Consider the following 16,823-nt stretch of genomic DNA (forward strand, 5'->3'; position numbering starts at 1 on the left):
CTTGAAAAAAAAATATAAGTGCAGTCGTCCGCCTGAATAATACACAGGCTCAGTTATTTACTTTACGAGGACAAACTTAGGCACTTAAATTTACACTCTCTGGAAAGATGCAGAGTACAGGATGATCTAATACAGGTGTTCAAGTAGATTTAGGGGTTTCACAAGGATTATGCAAACTAGGTCATGATATCATAACAACAAGGCAGGACTCGCAGTAATGGATTTAATTTGGAGAAATTTAGATTTAAGAAGGTTGTAGGCAAAAACTGGTTTACTAATAGAGTGGTCAACGAATGGAATAGACTTAGTAATCATGTAGTGAGCGCTGAAACTATAGGTTGTTTTAAGAAGAGGTTAGACAGATTAATGCATGGAAATGACAGGTGGTAATGGACATGGAACTGCCTCGTGTAGGCGTTATGGTCTCTTGCAGTCTTCTCCATTCTTATGTTCTTATGTGTATGCATCTCCTCCCCCACTCCACCAGTGAAACTCAACACGGAAGTTGCACTTGCACTCAGGAATGAATCTAACTTGGTCTTACTGTAAAAAAATTATTTACTTAGTAAACAGTGGGCAAAACCCATTTTCCATTAAAATAATTAGTTTTCCGCCTGTCCGTAAGGATATGGAAACATGTGGCACGTAAAGAAGGCCAGGTTTTCTATTTATGAATGAATAATAGCATCGTAAGTGGACAAGACCACTAATATCTTATATATATATAATGAATTCATTGTTGATCTATGATAAAAGTTTGGTTTACTTTGTCAGGGAGACCCCAGAGTAGTTGTCCCTTGTTCTAGGCAAAATGCCATTAAGATGCCGGGATTATGGTAATACATTGGTGGAAACATCAAATAATTTGTTCTATTTTATTCGAAATGTTCTGCTATTGAATATTAATTGCACGCATGGCAGCTGTGGCTTAGCCACTTTCTACAAGATCTTTTCTTCAGGACGACCAAACTCTTCGTTCCTGGAGTAGAAGAAGGAAGACTCAGCGCAGGGGATGGCAGCGAACTGGTCCACGCAAGTCAGTTTGCTCTGGTCGAAGACTCTGCCCTCACCGCACATGAAGCTGTACTGGTGGGTCTCGACGCGACCGTCGTCGAAGAGGTAAGGGTTGCACACGTGGAAGACTTGGCAGTTGTTTCCCTCGTCGGCGTAAAAGCCGTAGGGGCGATCGCCGCACGAGAAGGAAACGTCGATCTGACCCATCAAGAGAGAAGCTCCAGAGGGAAGGTTGAGGGGCTCAAAGACGCCCTCGATGGGGAACTCGGAGTCAGAGCTGCGAACTTGTGCGGAGAGCTGGCTGCTTCTGTCCTGGAAAGAGTTCAACTGACTGTTACTGAACTCGGAGTTGGAGACAGACTGGAACTGGCCACTGTTGCTGAATCCAGTCTGGAACTGGCCACTGTTGCTGAATCCATCCTGGAACTGACTGTTCTGACTGTTAATCCCTTGCCGGAAGTTGTTGTCTGCCTGCTGCAGTCCTACGCCAACGAAGGAACCAGGTCGGGCAAGTCTTACAGCAGGAAACTGCGGTTGTGCAGAGACGGCGGCAGTGAACAAAACTGAAACGATACGAACAGATATGAACGTTTCCACATCCTTCATAATACAAATATAGACTGTTTAACAATAGGTCATTCAATTCTTTTAATATAATATTATAACTTTTATCACTCACCAATTGCGAGAGAATTCATAGTGAACGTTATTTAGGCGGATCCAAAGTTGAATGGTTTCCCAAAGCGTTGAGCTGCTTTTATTTGGCACTATCACGCCGAATGGAAAGGTGTGGTTTTGTGCCAAGGTGAGGTACGCCGCGGCCGCTGCTACAGCGTCCACATTCACCACCGTCACCGCCATTTGGTGGTGAGGAAACCAGAATTATTCTTGTCTGTGATTCGATCTGGAGTTGTAACGCAAGCATAATAAATATAATTGCTTATCATATGTTGTGGGTAGGCACTCCGCTAAAAGATCTTTTGCTCTCTGGCCAGGCAGATTATGATATCTGCAGATGTATGTTGAAGAAACAGGGAAAATGTAATACATGTAATGAAAAAGAAAGAAAAAATGAGGATACTACCATTACCAGAGACAAAGTTTACAATAATATATATATATATATATATATATATATATGTGTATATATAATATATATATATATATATATATATATATGTATATATATACATACATATATAAATGTGTATATATATATATATTTATATGTATGTATATATACATACATATATAAATGTATATATATATATAAATATGTATATATATATATACATATATATATATATAGATAGATATAGATATAGATATATATATATATATATATATATATGAAGAAGGTAGAAGAGTAAGACACGGGTCTAGGGGCGAGTTTATTCCTGTCCGGTTTCGCTTCAATCAGAAGTGTTTATAACATGGAAAGATAAGATTGTTCGAGCTAAAGGGCTAGGAATGGTTACCAGCTATTTGCAGAGCTTGTAAGAGGCGGATCCTATTGATGAAATAATGAGTCTAGTAGAGTAATTAAATTTATGGGTCTTGATGAGACCACACATATAGGGTAAAGGGGGGCTAACTGAAGTATATTTCTGGATAAGGTCCCTATTACCACTAAGTAGTTCTTTTAACTTCTTATTGGTTACTATTTACTGATTTGGTGGGGATTTTGTTAAGAGGGATGTAAGTACTTTTCTCATCTAATAGATCATTAATTTTTCTTAGTCACACTTGTTTAAGATTACAACTGTATTAGAATTATCAGCTTCGGTGAAATGTAAAGCACAATCCCTTTTGAGATTGTTAATTGCATTCTTAAAGACCTCTGGACAGTTAGGAACAATCTGTTATGACAAAGGTCCATAAATAATTCCTTTGCAAATATTGAAATATTCTACAGATAAATCTTGATTGTGTTTTGAATTACGAAAAAAGATTTATCAATGCTTACAAAATCCGTAGGAATTAAATTGTTGGCAAAGCAAAGCCCAAAACGCAGAGCTCCAAGCTCAACATTGCTAAGGATTTTGTCAGAAAGGTTGACTACAAACTTACTACTAGCATGATTAGTTATCAATTAGCTCTTGTAATTTCATATCTGATTTCTTGGACAATTTGTATAATTGAACACAAGTTACCAGTGTTTCTTATTAACATATATATGTACATAAATATATATATATATATATATATATATATATATATATATATATAGTGTGTGTGTGTGTGTGTGTGTGTGTGTGTGTGTGTGTGTGTGTGTGTGTGTGTGTGTGTGTGTGTGTGTGTGTGTGTGTGTGTGTGTGTGTGTGTGTGTGTGTGTGTGTGTGTGTGTGTGTGTAAGATTCAGTGTCATCATTGATTGCAACAAACAACACCGAGAAAATATCTAAAGTCAGAAATAAATATCATTCCCATAGAATACAGCCCCCCCCCCAAAAAAAAAAAAAGTGTGCTACACATTGAGATCACAAAACAAGCACTTCACAACAGGCCTCCAGGTTTTATATTTCACCGGTTCTCCTCAGACATCAGCCCAACTGAGAAATCACTCCCAGGACAACAAAGAACCACACTGGTACGACTTCCTTCAGGTCATTAACCCGTATTAAAACTGTACCAACAAAGAATTGGCCTCGTAACGGACTCAAACTGCCTCCGACGCAAGAACCACATAGAGCAATATTTCTCAATCAAGGTTCCGCAAGAACAAGTGAGATAAGCTAATTAACATTTGATTTTTTTTATTTAATTTCCTATACGTAATACAATTAAACATGCACATATTCTTGTATATTGTAATAAATGTAATATAGACATCATCCTATCTAACCTACTACTACGATGGGAAAAAAATGAGAAAGATATGGTATATGGTTTTTTTTTTGTTTTTTTTTTTGCGCAGGGGTTCCTTGAGACATGCAATTTATTTTAAAGGATACGCAAGGGTAAAAAGGTTGAGAAACGCTGCCGTAGAGGAGCAAAACACTACATTCTGCACTCTCCCATCCTGATACTATACAAGTATCACAAAACCTTATTTCTGAGTAACTTATTGTCTGGGCTGGTGGCCAAGTCCTGTATCCCGTAAGCCGCATGTTTCCTGCAGGAGAGATTTGGAGCAATGAATTGAAAGAATATTATTATCCCCATTATTATAATCAATATTATCAGTGTTATCACTACTCTCTTGTGGTGAAATTCCATATCATATGTATATATGTGTATATATATGCATATATATATATATATATATATATATATATATATATATATATATATATGTAGGTGTGTGTGTGTGTGTGTGTGTGTGTGTGTGTGTGTGTGTGTGTGTGTGTGTGTGTGTGTGTGTGTGTGTGTGTGTGTGTGTGTGTGTGTGTGTGTGTGTGTGTGTGTGTGTGTGTGTGTGTGTGTGTGTGTGTGTGTGTGTGTGTGTGTGTGTAAAATGTGTCTCTGGTAATGGTAGTATCCTCATTTTTTTTTTCTTTTTTAGGAGATGAAGTACATTTTTCTTGTTTCTTTCTTTGATATATATCTGCAGATATTATAATCTGTCTGGCCAGAGAGCAAAAGATCTTTTAGCGGAGTGCCTTCCCACAACATATGATAAGCAATTACATATATTATGCTTGCGTTACAACTCCGGATCGAATCACAGACAAGAATGGTTCTGGTTTCTCCACCCACAAATGGCGGTGGTGAATGTGGACGCTGTAGCAGCGGCCGCGGCGTACCTCACCTTGGCACAAAACCACACCTTTCCATTCGGGGGCGACAATGCCACATAAAAGCAGCTCAACGCTTTGGGATAACATTCTACTTTGGATCCTCCTAAACAACGTTCACTATGAATTCTCTCGCAATTGGTGAGTGCTATAAGTTATGATATTACATTAAAGGAATTGAATGACCTATTGATAAACAGTCTGTGTTTGTATTATGAAGGATGTGGAAACGTTCAAATTTGTTCATATCGTTTCAGTTTTGTTCACTGCCGTCGTCTCTGCACAGCCGCAGTTCCCTGCTGTAAGACTTGCCCGACCTGGTTCCTTCGTTGGCGTAGGACTGCAGCAGGCAGACAACAGCTTCCGGCAAGGGATTAACAGTCAGAACAGTCAGTTCCAGGATGGATTCAGCAACAGTGGCCAGTTCCAGACTGGATTCAGCAACAGTGGCCAGTTCCAGACTGGATTCAGCAACAGTGGCCAGTTCCAGACTGGATTCAGCAACAGTGGCCAGTCCCAGTCTGTCTCCAACTCCGAGTTCAGTAGCAGCCAGTTGAACTCTTTCCAGGACAGAAGCAGCCAGCTCTCCGCCCAGGTTCGCAGCTCTGACTCCGAGTTCCCCATCGATGGCGTCTTCGAGCCCCTCAACCTTCCCTCTGGAGCTTCTCTCTTGATGGGTCAGATCGACGTTTCCTTCTCGTGCGGCGATCGCCCCTACGGCTTCTACGCCGACGAGGCCAACAACTGCCAAGTCTTCCACGTGTGCAACCCTTACCTCTTCGACGACGGTCGCGTCGAGACCCACCAGTACAGCTTCATGTGCGGTGAGGGCAGAGTCTTCGACCAGAGCAAACTGACCTGCGTGGACCAGTTCGCTGCTATTCCCTGTTCGGAATCTTCCTTCTTCTACTCCAAGAACGAAGAGTTCGGTCGTCCTGAAGAAAAGATCTTGTAGAAAATAGCCAGGGGAGTCCCTGTTGCCAAGCAATGGGCTGTTATTTAAGAGTGAAACATTTCAAATAAAACATAACAAATATTTCTTAATTTGACAACAGCACTACCCTTATCCACACGTCTAAATGGGACTTGCCCATAAAAGCAAGGACCCAGTTCTGAGCTACAGCTGATAGAGTACACCAAATTCTATTCTAGGTTCAAGCATAAGTTCAAGTTATGAAATATGAAAGGCTTTATCTAGGCTCAATCTTATTTTCTACTGAAAAGCTCAACATAGTTATGGTGCATTCATTATGTCTTGAGTATGGAAAAAACGTGAGGGTGTGTGGGTGTGCGTGTGTCAGTCAGTGAGTGTAATTATATGGATTTTGCTAGTTTACAGATATAGATGCCTAGGTTAGGTGGATGGGTGTATATATAAGTGTGGGTACGAATAACGATAGAGCTGATATCTTGATTCACCATGGTCTTGGATCACGTGTTGGATTGACAGCCATTACCCTCCCGGAAGAGAGCTCAAAGCTCATATATGACCGATCTATGGATAATGATGTGACCTTATACGCACACACTGCAACATTCCGCCCACGAGAGTTGGAGTAACGACTCACAGCGCAGCGATACTGAAATTACTTCAGCCCTGGGTGGGATTCGAACTCGGCCCGCTGTAGTAGCAGTTGCGAACGCTACCACTGCGCCATCGAGTGAGAGAGGGTATGTGTGTGAGTAAATGTGATTAATACTACACATAAAGGGGAACAGGAAACACCTACAAATGGATTGATAGTGGAAGATAATAGCAAATTTAGAAAAATATATATTAGAGAGGAAAGTGATTACATAAGTAAAAAAACACATGTAATACAATAGAAACAGTAAAATCTTAAAAATGAATCGTCCATTCTCTCACGAATCAGTTGCTGCAACACACAATAGAACTCTAATACCAAAAGATAATGCAACATCTTCAAAACAGGCATTCGTAAACAGGAAAACAAATACAAAGATACTTAGGATAAGAGTAGTAACTGAAACTGTCCCAGTCATAAACAAGACTGTGTAACTGGTATCATGTAACCCAGTACTACCTACTGCATGGTTGAATTGTCGACGACTAAACCGGCTCTCCTATTGGTGACCCACTGGTGAAAAGAGTGTGTTGGATACCCAATTGGAAGAAAAAAAAAATGGCAGATGGAATCTGAGTCACTGGCCATCCAACCCCGTTATAGGTTACTAACCCACGTGTCTGCCGTGCGTGGCTCCCCTACTTGTGACCCACAAGTGAGAAGGTTGTAGTGTATTAATATTGTGGTAATAACAAAAAAATCGAAGATTTTGTCTGTGGATCTACCTTCTACGGTCACATACATGAAACTCGCATGTGTATGCGCTTGTACACAGGGAAGATCAGGGAAGATTTTTTTTAATTAATTTCATTGTGACAGTTTGATTAATTGATTGATTACTGACCAAAAATATCAACTTTGAGAATAGTTACCTCATGAAAAAATGTGAGTGCAGTCGCCCGCCTCAATGATACAGGGACTCAATTATTTACCTTAAAAGGACAAATTTAGGCACCTTAATTTACATACCCTGGAAAGATGCAGAGTACTAGATGATCTAATAGAGGTGTTCAAGGTGATGCAAACAAGGTCAAAATATTAAAACAACAGGGCAGGACTCGCAGTAATGAACTTAATTTGGACAAATTTAGATTTAAGGAAGTTGTAGGCAAAAACTGGTTTACTAATAGAGTGGTCAACGAATGGAATAGGCTTAGTAATCATGTAGCGAGCGCTTGAAATTATGGGTTGTTTTAAGAAAAGTTTAGACGACTTAATGCATGGAAATGACGGGTGGTCATGGACAAGGAACTGCATTGTGTAGGCCTTATGGTCTCTTGCAGTCTCCTCCATTCTTATGTTCTCATATGTATGTATCTCTTCCCTTACTCCATGGAGGTTGCATTTGCACTCAGAAATGGATTTAACTTGGTCCTATTGTAATTTTTTTATTTACTTAGTAAATAGTGGGCAAAACCCATTTCCCAGTGAAATAATTAGTTTTCCGCCTGTCCGGAAGGATATAGAAATATGTGGCACGTAAAGAAGCCAGGTTTTCTATTTATGAATGAATCGTAGCAACGTAAATGAACAAGATCCCTAATATATTATATATAATGAATTCATTCTTGATTCAAGATAAAGTTTGGTTTGTTTTATCAGAAAGAGCCCAGAGCAAAATACCATTAAGATGCAGGGATTATGGTAATACATGGGTGGAAACAACAAATAAGTTGTTCTATTTTATTCGAAATGTTCTGCTATTGAATATTATTTACACGCATGGCAGCTGTGACTTTGCCACCTTCTACAAGATCTTTTCTTCAGGACGACCGAACTCTTCGTTCCTGGAGTAGAAGAAGGAAGACTCAGCGCAGGGGATGGCAGCGAACTGGTCCACGCAAGTCAGTTTGCTCTGGTCGAAAACTCGGCCCTCGCCGCACATGAAGCTGTACTGGTGGGTCTCGACGCGACCGTCGTCGAAGAGGTAAGGGTTGCACACGTGAAAGACTTGGCAGTTGTTGGCCTCGTCGGCGTAGAAGCCGTAGGGGCGATCGCCGCACGAGAAGGAAACGTCGATCTGACCCATCAGGAGGGAAGCTCCAGAGGGAAGGTTGAGGGGCTCGAAGACGCCCTCGATGGGGAACTCGGAGTCAGAGCTGCGAACCTGAGCGGAGAGCTGGCTGCTTCTGTCCTGGAAAGAGTTCAACTGGTTGCTACTGAACTCGGAGTTGGAGACAGACTGGGACTGGCCACTGCTGCTGAATCCAGTCTGGAACTGGCCACTGTTGCTGAATCCAGTCTGGAACTGGCCACTGTTGCTGAATCCATCCTGGAACTGACTGTTCTGACTGTTAATCCCTTGCCGGAAGCTGTTGTCTGCCTGCTGCAGTCCTACGCCAACGAAGGAACCAGGTCGGGCAAGTCTTACAGCAGGAAACTGCGGCTGTGCAGAGACGACGGCAGTAAACAAAACTGAAACGATATGAACAAATATGAACGTTTCCACACCCTTCATAATACAAACACAGACTGTTTAACAATAGGTCATTCTATTCCTCTAATGTGATATTATAACTTATATCACTCACCAATTGCGAGAGAATTCATAGTGAACGTTGTTTAGGCGGATCCAAAGTAGAATGGTTTCCCAAAGTGTTGAGCTGCTTTTATGTTGCACTGTCGCGCCGAAAGGAAAGGTGTGGTTTTGTGCCAAGGTGAGGTACGCCGCGGCCGCTGCTACAGCGTCCACATTCACCACCGCCATTTGTGGGTGGAGAAACCAGAACCATTCTTGTCGGTGATTCGATCTGGAGTTGTAACGCAAGCATAATATATATAATTGCTTATAATATGTTATGGGAAGGCACTCCGCTGAAAGATCTTTTGCTCTCTGGCCAGGCAGATTATAATATCTGCAGATATGTATCAAAGAAACAAGGAAAATGTACTGCATGTCATGAAAAAGAAAGAAAAAAATGAGGATACTACTATTACCAGAGACACAGTTTGCAGTGGACAAGGTGCAGGGATTACCCGTCATCCAGGTGGTGCTAAGATAAGAGGGAGGGTGGAGGTGTGTGGAGTGTATTCAGGGATGGAATGGGTGAAAATGATTTTATGCCTTTCCCTTTTTGGCTACCTCCCTTGTAAGGGGGAAAAAGCCTTGGTATATGTATATATATATATGTATATATATATACATATATGTATGTATATATATATGTATATATATGTATATATGTATATATATGTATATATATATACATATATAAAATGCTATGGAATTTCACCACAGGGGAGTAGTGATAATACTAATAATATTGTTGACAATAATGATAATAATAATATTGTTCATTCATTTCGTTGCTCCAGGTCTCTCCTGCAGGAAACATGCGGCCCACGGGATACAGGGTATGGCCAACAGCCTAGACCAGGGGTGGGGAACCTTTTTGTGCATGAAGGCCACCTTACAATTCATCGTCCCACATAGAGGCCGCACTGAACAAATTATTATTATTATTTTCAATTATTTTATCCCTTTTATTATATTATAAGTTTCAGGTGTATAATCATTTCAGACTTAAAAAATATTCAAGGCCTTTTAAAAAAAATAATATGTATATTAAGGCCGCAGAAGGCCGCACTTGATGGTCTGGAAGGCCGCATAGGCCTTAAGGCCGCAGGTTCCCCACCTCTGGCCTAGACAATAAGTTACTCAGAAAAGAGGTTTTGCGAAACCTATATAGTGTCAGGATGGGAGAGTACAGAATGTAGTGTTTGTCCTCTATGTGGTTCTTGCGTCGGGGGGCAGTTTGAGTCCGTTACGAGACCAATTCTGTGTTGGTACATTTTTAATGCGGGGTAGAGACCTGAACGAAGCCATGCCAGTGTGGTTCTTAGTTGTCCTGGGAGGGATTCCTCAGTTGGGCTGATGTCTGAGGAGAACCGGTGAAGTATAAAACTAGGAGGCCTGTTGTGAAGTGCTTGTTTCGTGATCTGAATGTGTAGCATACTTTATTTGGGGGGAGTGTATTCTATGGGAACGATATTTATTTCTGACGATAGATGTTTTTTCGATGTTGTTTGTTGCAACCAATCATGACATGGAATCTTATATATAGATATATATATATATATATATATATATATATATATGTATATATGTATATATATATAAATATATATATACATACATGTATCTACATGTATATATATATATATATATATATACATACATACATGTATCTGCATGTATATATATATATGTATATATGTATATATGTATATACATATATATATATACATACATGTATCTACATGTATATATATATATACATACATGTAGATACATGTATATATATATGTATATACATATATATATATATATATACATGTATCTACATGTATATATATATACATGTATCTACATATATATATATATATATATATATATATATATATATATATACACTCATGCCTCGATTTAACGGACTAAAAGGGGGGAACACCGGTCCGATATACCCGATTGTCCAAAGTTTCCGATACTACTGTATTTCAACGATTACGTTACGAAAAAATGAGGAATGAATACAGTACGGTACTTTTACTTAAGCACACTATCCAATCTGTTAGTGTAAATACCTGGGATCTGGCCCAAAATTTTCACCCCAGGAGTACCAAGTCCAAAATTTTCATCAACCGAATACTTCAGCGAATATTGGGTAAGTTCTTCCTTTTGTTTACGAATATCAGACACAGTTTGTTTCTTTACTCCATATTCATCACACACCTGCTTCACCGACACTCCACTTTCCAACTTTTTAATCAACTCAAGCTTCTGTGATACTGTTAAATTGACTCTTTTTCTCTTTTCTACAGGATGTACAGGTGCCATGGTTAAAAAAAAATGAATTATTTCACAAACAACACACAAAACAGGGCCAAAAAGGTCGAAAAACACGGACCAAACAGCTCCACGTGTACGGCACAGTTGTAAACAAAGCGACCATAGGTTATCTGTCGGTCAACTGCGGAAACATCGGACAAAGTCCGGTCGCTCCGGACGATCCGGAAGCTACATTTTTTGTCCGTTGCATCCGAAATCCGTTAAAGTGAGGTCCGTTAAATCGAGGTATGAGTGTGTATATATATATATATACTAGTAAGAAACACTGGTAACTTGTGTTCAATTGTACAAGTTATCCAATAAATCAGATAAGAAATTGCAAGAGCTAATTGATAACTAATCATGCTAATAGTAAGTTTGTAGTCAACTTTTCTGACAAAATCCTTAGCAATGTCGAGTTTGCAGCTCTGGGTTATGGGTTTTGCTTTGCCAACAATTTAATTCCTACAGATTTTGTAAGCATTGATGAACCTTTTTGTAATCTAAAACACAATCAAGATTTGTCTGTAGAATATTTCAATATTTGCAAAGGATTTATTTGAGGACGTTTGTCATAACAGATTGTTCCTAACTGTCCAGAAGGCTTTAAGAATGCAATTAACAATCTTAAAATGGATTGTGATTTACATTTCACTGAAGCTGATAAGTCTAATGCAGTTGTAATCTTAAACAAGTGTGATAAGGAAAATTAATTATCTATTAGATGAGAGAAGTACTTACACCCCTCTTACCAAAACCCCCACCAAATCAGTAAATGATAACTGTAATAAGAAGTTAAAAGAACAACTTATTGGAAATAGAGACCTTATCCAGAAATTTACTTCACTTAGCCCTCCTTTACCCTATATGTGTGGTCTCATCAAGACCCATAAATGTAATTACTCTACAAGATTTATTATTTCATCAATAGGATCCGCCTCTTATACAACTCTGCAAATGGCTGGTAACCATTCCTAGCTCTTTAGTTCGAACAATCTTATCTTTTTATGTTGAAAACATTTCTGATTGAAGCGAAACCGGTCAGGAATAAACTCGGCCCTACACCCGTGTCTTACTCTTCCACCCTCCTCATACATATATATATATATATATATATATATATACATATATATATATATATAGATAGATAGATATGTATATACACATATGTATATATATATGTATATATATATATATATATATGTATATATGTATGTATATATATATATGTATGTGTATATATATATATATATATATATATATATATATATATATAACATAACAGTATCCTCATTCCTTCTTTCAACTTCATGAGATGTAGTGCATTTTCTTTGTATTTTTCTTTGAAATATACATTAAGTCCACCAAAAGGTCTTTTGGTGGAGTGCCTTTCCACAACCTATAATAAGCAATATGTATCATGTTTGCGTTACAACTGCAGCTCGAATCACCGACAAGAATGGTTCTGGTTTCTCTACCCACCAAATGGCGGTGGTGAATGTGAACGCTGTAGCAGCGGTCGCGGCGTACCTCACCTTGGCACAAAACCACACCTTTCCATTCGGCGCGACAGTGCCACATAAAAGCACCTCAACGCTTTAGGAAAACATTCTACTTTGGATCCGCCTAAACAACGTTCACTATGAATTCTCTCGCAATTGGTGAGTGGTATAAGTTATGATATTACATTAAAGGAATTGAATGACCTCTTGATAAACAGTCTGTGTTTGTATTATGAAGGATGTGGAAACGTTCATATATGTTCATATCGTTTCAGTTTTGTTTACTGCCGTCGTCTCTGCACAGCCGCAGTTTCCTGCTGTAAGACTTGCCCGACCTGGTTCCTTCGTTGGCGTAGGACTGCAGCAGGCAGACAACAGCTTCCGGCAAGGGATTAACAGTCAGAACAGTCAGTTCCAGGATGGATTCAGCAACAGTGGCCAGTTCCAGACTGGATTCAGCAACAGTGGCCAGTTCCAGACTGGATTCAGCAACAGTGGCCAGTTCCAGACTGGATTCAGCAACAGTGGCCAGTCCCAGTCTGTCTCCAACTCCGAGTTCAGTAGCAGCCAATTGAACTCTTTCCAGGACAGAAACAGCCAGCTCTCCGCCCAGGTTCGCAGCTCTGACTCCGAGTTCCCCATCGAGGGCGTCTTCGAGCCCCTCAACCTTCCCTCTGGAGCTTCTCTCTTGATGGGTCAGATCGACGTTTCCTTCTCGTGCGGCGATCGCCCCTACGGCTTCTACGCCGACGAGGCCAACAACTGCCAAGTCTTCCACGTGTGCAACCCTTACCTCTTCGACGACGGTCGCGTCGAGACCCACCAGTACAGCTTCATGTGCGGTGAGGGCAGAGTCTTCGACCAGAGCAAACTGACCTGCGTGGACCAGTTCGCTGCTATTCCCTGTTCGGAATCTTCCTTCTTCTACTCCAAGAACGAAGAGTTCGGTCGTCCTGAAGAAAAGATCTTGTAGAAAATAGCCAGGGGAGTCCCTGTTGCCAAGCAATGGGTTGTTATTTAAGAGTGAAACATTTCAAATAAAACATAACAAATATTTTTTTATTTGACAACAGCACTACCCTTATCCACACGTCTAAATGGGACTTGCCCATAAAAGCAAGGACCCAGTTCTGAGCTACATCTGATAGAGTACACCAAATTCTATTCTCGGGTCAAGCATAAGTTCAAGTTATGAAATATGAAAGGCTTTATCTAGGCTCAATCTTATTTTCTACTGAAAACCTCAACATGGTTATGGTGCATTCATTATGTCTTGAGTATGGTAAGACGTGAGGGTGTGTGGGTGTGCGTGTGTCAGTCAGTGAGTGTAATTATATGGATTTTGCTAGTTTACAAATATAGATGCCTAGGTTAGGTGGATGGGTGTGGGTGTGGGTATGAATAATGATAGACCTGATATCTTGATTCACCATGGTCTTGGATCACGTGTTGGATTGACAGCCATTACTCTCCCGGAAGAGAGCTCAAAGCTCATATATGACCGATCTATGGATAATGATGTGACCTTATACGCACACACCCCAACTCTCCGCTCACGAGAGTTGGAGTAACGACTCACAGCGCAGCGATACTGAAATTATTTCAGCCCTGGGTGGGATTCAAATCCGGACCGCTGTAGTACCAGTTGTTGCGAACGCTACCACAGGCGCCGTCGAGTGAGAGGAGGGTATGTGTGTGAGTAAATGTGATTAATACTACACATAAAGGGGAACAGAAACGCCTACAAATGGATTGATAGTGGAAGATAATAGCAAAATTTTAGAAAAAAATATATTTTTAGAGAGGAAAAGTGATTACATAGATAAAAGACATAATACAATAGAAGCAATAAAATCTTAAAAATGAATCGTCCATTCTCTCACGAATCAGTTGTTGCAACACACAATAGAACACTAATACCAAAAGATAATGCAACATCTTCAAAGCAGGCATTCGTAAACAGGAAAACAAATACAAATATACTTAGGATAAGAATAGTAACTGAAGCTCTCCCATTCATAAACAAGGCTGTGTAACTGGTATCATGTAACCCAGTACTACCTACTGCATGGTTGAATTGTCGACGACTAAACCAGCTCCCCTATTGGTGACCCACTGGTGAGAGGGGTGTGTTGGATACCCAGGTGGAAGAAAAAGATTGTAATAAAAATAGCAGATGAAATCTGAGTCACTGGTTATCCAACCCCGTTATAGGTTACTAACCCACGTGACTGCCGTGCGTGGCTCCCCTACTGGTGACCCACCGGTGAGAAGGTTGTAGTGTATTAGTATTGTTGTTAATAACAAAAAATCGAAGATTTTGTCTGTGGATCTACCTTCTACGGTCACATACATGAAACTCGCATGTGTGTGCGCTTGTACACAGGGAAGATCAGGGAAGATTTTTTTTTATTATTGTTTTCATTGTGACAGTTTGATTAATTGATTTGATTACTGACCAAAAATATCAACTTTGACAATTGTCACCTCATGAAAAAATGTGAGTGCAGTCGCCGCCCGCCTCAATGATACAGGGACTCAGTTATTTACCTTTAAAAAGGACAAATTTAGGCACCTTAATTTACATACCCTGGAAATACGCAGAGTACTAGATGATCTAATAGAGGTGTTCAAGGCGATGCAAAACAAAGTCATAATATCAAAACAACAGAGTAGGACTCGCAGTAATGAATCTAATTTGGACAAAATTAGATTTAAGAAGGTTGTAGGCAAAAACTGGTTTACTAATAGAGTGGTCAACAAATGGAATAGGCTTAGCAACTATGTAGTAAGCGCTGAAACAAAATGTTGTTTTAAGAAATGGTTAGACGACTTAATACATGGAAATGATGGGTAGTCATGGACCAAGGAACTGCATTTGTGTAGGCGTTATGGTCTCTTGCAGTCCCCTCCATTCTTATGTTCTCATATGTATGTATCTCTTCACTTACTCCATGGAGGTGCATTGGCACTCAGAAATGGATTTAACTTGGTCCTATTGTAAAATTTTTATTTACTTAGTAAATAGTGGGCAAAACCCATTTCCCAGTGAAATAATTAGTTTACCGCCTGTCCGGAAGGATATAGAAACATGTGGCACGTACAGAAGCCAGGTTTTCTATTTATGAATGAATCGTAGCAACATAAATGAACGAGATCCCTAATATATTATATATAATGAATTCATTCTTGATCGAAGATAAAGTTTGGTTTGTTTTATCAGAAAGAGCCCAGAGCAAAATACCATTAAGATGCAGGGATTATGGTAATACATGGGTGGAAACAACAAATAAGTTGTTCTATTTTATTCGAAATGTTCTGCTATTGAATATTATTTACACGCATGGCAGCTGTGACTTTACCACCTTCTACAAGATCTTTTCTTCAGGACGACCGAACTCTTCGTTCCTGGAGTAGAAGAAGGAAGACTCAGCGCAGGGGATGGCAGCGAACTGGTCCACGCAAGTCAGTTTGCTCTGATCGAAGACTCTGCCCTCACCGCACATGAAGCTGTACTGGTGGGTCTCGACGCGACCGTCGTCGAAGAGGTAAGGGTTGCACACGTGGAAGACTTGGCAGTTGTTTCCCTCGTCGGCGTAAAAGCCGTAGGGGCGATCGCCGCACGAGAAGGAAACGTCGATCTGACCCATCAGGAGGGAAGCTCCAGAGGGAAGGTTGAGGGGCTCGAAGACGCCCTCGACGGGGAACTCGGAGTCAGAGCTGCGAACCTGGGCGGAGAGCTGGCTGCTTCTGTCCTGGAAAGAGTTCAACTGACTGCTACTGAACTCGGAGTTGGAGACAGACTGGAACTGGCCACTGTTGCTGAATCCAGCTTGGAACTGGCCACTGTTGCTGAATCCATCCTGGAACTGACTGTTCTGACTGTTAATCCCTTGCCGGAAGCTGTTGTCTGCCTGCTGCAGTCCTACGCCAACGAAGGAACCAGGTCGGGCAAGTCTTACAGCAGGGAACTGCGGCTGTGCAGAGACGACGGCAGTGAACAAAACTGAAACGATATGAACAAATTTGAACGTTTCCACATCCTTTATAATACAAACACAGACTGTTTAACAATAGGTCATTCTATTCCTCTAATGTAATACTATAACTTATATCACTCACCAATTGCAAGAGAATTCATAGTGAACGTTGTTTA

The 16,823-nt window shown here is 40.3% G+C and overlaps 4 protein-coding genes across 4 annotated transcripts; 2 read left to right on the top strand and 2 right to left on the bottom strand.

The window, feature by feature from the left end:
• Positions 1–679: 679 nt before the first annotated feature.
• LOC143021373 (uncharacterized) lies at positions 680–4,841 on the bottom strand. Its single transcript, XM_076178808.1, has 2 exons — positions 4,766–4,841; positions 680–1,577 (listed from the first exon to the last, which is right to left on the bottom strand). Exons 1-2 carry the CDS (start codon positions 4,839–4,841, stop codon positions 940–942), a joined length of 714 nt encoding a protein of 237 aa, XP_076034923.1. The 3' UTR covers positions 680–939.
• Positions 4,842–4,873: 32 nt separating this feature from the next.
• On the top strand, positions 4,874–5,706 carry LOC143021374 (uncharacterized). Its single transcript, XM_076178809.1, has 2 exons — positions 4,874–4,892; positions 5,009–5,706. The coding sequence occupies exons 1-2, from the start codon at positions 4,874–4,876 to the stop codon at positions 5,704–5,706; spliced, it is 717 nt and encodes a 238-aa protein (XP_076034924.1).
• A 2,378-nt stretch (positions 5,707–8,084) lies between these two features.
• Positions 8,085–10,163, bottom strand: LOC143021375 (uncharacterized). Its single transcript, XM_076178810.1, has 2 exons — positions 10,106–10,163; positions 8,085–8,752 (listed from the first exon to the last, which is right to left on the bottom strand). Exons 1-2 carry the CDS (start codon positions 10,161–10,163, stop codon positions 8,085–8,087), a joined length of 726 nt encoding a protein of 241 aa, XP_076034925.1.
• Positions 10,164–12,673: 2,510 nt separating this feature from the next.
• Positions 12,674–13,710, top strand: LOC143021783 (uncharacterized). The gene is made up of 2 exons (XM_076179506.1): positions 12,674–12,826; positions 12,943–13,710. Exons 1-2 carry the CDS (start codon positions 12,808–12,810, stop codon positions 13,638–13,640), a joined length of 717 nt encoding a protein of 238 aa, XP_076035621.1. The 5' UTR covers positions 12,674–12,807; the 3' UTR covers positions 13,641–13,710.
• Positions 13,711–16,823: the final 3,113 nt, after the last annotated feature.

The sequence above is a fragment of the Oratosquilla oratoria genome, chromosome 42 (assembly GCF_046742065.1).
Source record: "Oratosquilla oratoria isolate Oo_2021 chromosome 42, ASM4674206v1, whole genome shotgun sequence".
Taxonomy (NCBI): domain Eukaryota; kingdom Metazoa; phylum Arthropoda; class Malacostraca; order Stomatopoda; family Squillidae; genus Oratosquilla; species Oratosquilla oratoria.